This window comes from Penaeus chinensis, chromosome 20 (genome assembly GCF_019202785.1).
Source record: "Penaeus chinensis breed Huanghai No. 1 chromosome 20, ASM1920278v2, whole genome shotgun sequence".
NCBI lineage: Eukaryota > Metazoa > Arthropoda > Malacostraca > Decapoda > Penaeidae > Penaeus > Penaeus chinensis.
Genome location: NC_061838.1, coordinates 16,286,676 through 16,289,175, shown reverse-complemented (window position 1 = coordinate 16,289,175; position 2,500 = coordinate 16,286,676). Strand labels below are relative to the sequence as shown.

At 35.2% G+C, this 2,500-nt stretch overlaps 2 protein-coding genes across 3 annotated transcripts in view; one reads left to right on the top strand and one right to left on the bottom strand.

Annotated features, from left to right (window-relative positions):
• The window catches only part of LOC125035786 (isocitrate dehydrogenase [NAD] subunit gamma, mitochondrial-like), a 21,989-nt gene that overhangs the window by 2,318 nt on the left and 17,171 nt on the right, over positions 1-2,500 (bottom strand). The gene's annotated exons all lie outside the window — the stretch shown is intronic.
• The window catches only part of LOC125035788, an 8,548-nt gene that overhangs the window by 1,645 nt on the left and 4,403 nt on the right, over positions 1-2,500 (top strand). Inside the window, exon 2 of the mRNA XM_047628002.1 lies at positions 1-86. This exon is cut by the window's left edge and continues 168 nt beyond it. Coding sequence (XP_047483958.1) covers positions 1-86 — 86 coding nt within the window. The remainder of the gene's footprint in view (positions 87-2,500) is intronic.

Genomic DNA, 2,500 nt, shown 5'->3' with positions numbered 1-2,500 from the left:
GGCCGAGAACAGTAACGGGGAAGATGGGTGGAATCTGGACGAAGAAGCCGTCGCCTCCACGACGGGCGAGGCCGTCACACGCTCAGGTGATAACATTTTCCTTCTGAATTATCCAAAGAAAATTCACTATATGTGTACACGCACGCGCGCGCACACACGCACGCACGCACACACACACACACACACACACACACACACACACACACACACACACACACACACACACACACACACACACAAATGTACATATACATAAACATACACATACAAATATGTATATATACATATATATACATGTATATATGCATATATACATATGTGTATATATACATATATACATATGAATATATATATAGGAACATGTGTATGTGTATATATATAAATATATATATACACACACATATACATATATATGAACATATACATATATGCATGCATGCACACACACACACACACACACACACACACACACACACACACACACACACACACACACACACACACACACACACACACACACACACACACACACACACACACACACACACATACACACACACACACACACACACACACACACACACACACACACACACACACACACACACACACACACACACACACACACACACACACACACACATGTACATATTTATGTATGTGTATATGTATATGTACATATATATAATATACATATACATATATATATATATGTATATGTATATATATATAATGTACATATAATAAATATACATGTATATGTATATATATATATATATATATAATGTACATATAATAAATATACATGTATATGTATATGTGTATGTATATATATATAATGCACACACACACACACACACACACACACACACACACACACACACACACACACACACACACACACACACACATACACACACACATATATATATTGTATATATATTTATATATATATCATATATATATATTATATATATTATATATATTATATATATCTATATATATGTATATATGCATATATATGTATATATGCATATATATGTATACATATGAAGATATATATATATATATATATTGGAACATTACATATATATATATATTAACATATACACACATACATACATACATACACACACACACACACACACACACACACACACACACACACACACACACACACACACACACACACACATACACATACATAAACACACATACACACACACATACACATATACATACACACACACACACATATACATACACACACACACACACACACACACACACATATATATATATATATATATATATATATATATGCATATATGTGTGAGAACATATATCTATATATGAGAACACACACACACACATTTATGGGTATATATATGTATATGTATATATATGTGTATATATATATATATATAAATGGAGTGACAGTTTTTTTCGCCTGAACCAAAAAACTAAAACACTGATTCAATAAAGCATGCTACATTATATTTTTTCATTACAGAACAGGTAAATATTTTCACTGTGTGTGTGTGTGTGTGTGTGTGTGTGTGTGTGTGTGTGTGTGTGTGTGTGTGTGTGTGTGTGTGTGTGTGTGTGTGTGTGTGCTCGCGCGCGTGCATGTGCATGTGTGGAATGTTTATAGAAACACTAAGCCAATATTTGGTGATGAATAGCTAAACAGTATTCTTCTCGATTATTATGAATGCTTATCTTCAACTAAGATCTGAATATAATTTTCGCTATCATTATTCCACAAGTCGCGGCGTTTCTCCGAGGAGTCGCATTCGACCAGCTTTGCTTGTTTCAACTCGGGCAACTACGAGCTGGGTGGTTCCAAGGAGGGTGAAAAGGAAGTCTAAATCTTACCCCCAGTATATTGCTGTACGATATCTGATATCTTGAAAGAAAAGTCTCGTTCTGTACTTTTATCTGACACACATGCAATTTATATTTCCCTTCAATTTGTCAGTGCATGTCCAAGCTTCGATACGTAATCTTCATGTGTTTATGATAGAAATATTTATTTCCCGGTGTGTGAAAAGTTATCTAAACGCTTGTTTGTTCGCCCGTAACTTGAGTGTTTTGAAGAAAGAGGAACCATCTAGAAAATAAAAAATACGAAATCGTACATTTGATACTCTATATGAAAATTATTCTTTAATCAATTCCTAAATTTAGCGGATTATCCTAATATATGCTAAACGAGAAAGAAAATATGTCCGATAGCATATGACGTCATACTGACATATGGGAAATCCGAGGTGAAAACGAAGCTGCCAAGCTGACATCTTTTTTTCTGATGGGCGCATAGCAAGTTGAAATAATAGATCGAGGCCGCATCATTGGGATGAAGGAAAGTAATAATTTTTCTCCCAGTGAAAACACCAGAGAGCCGAATCTCCCGCTCGATGGCATAGAGATGAATAAAGTGGGAGGAGGAGGGCACCATGAGGGACCGTCCTCGTTCCGGTTGCCCCTTCACCAAGGC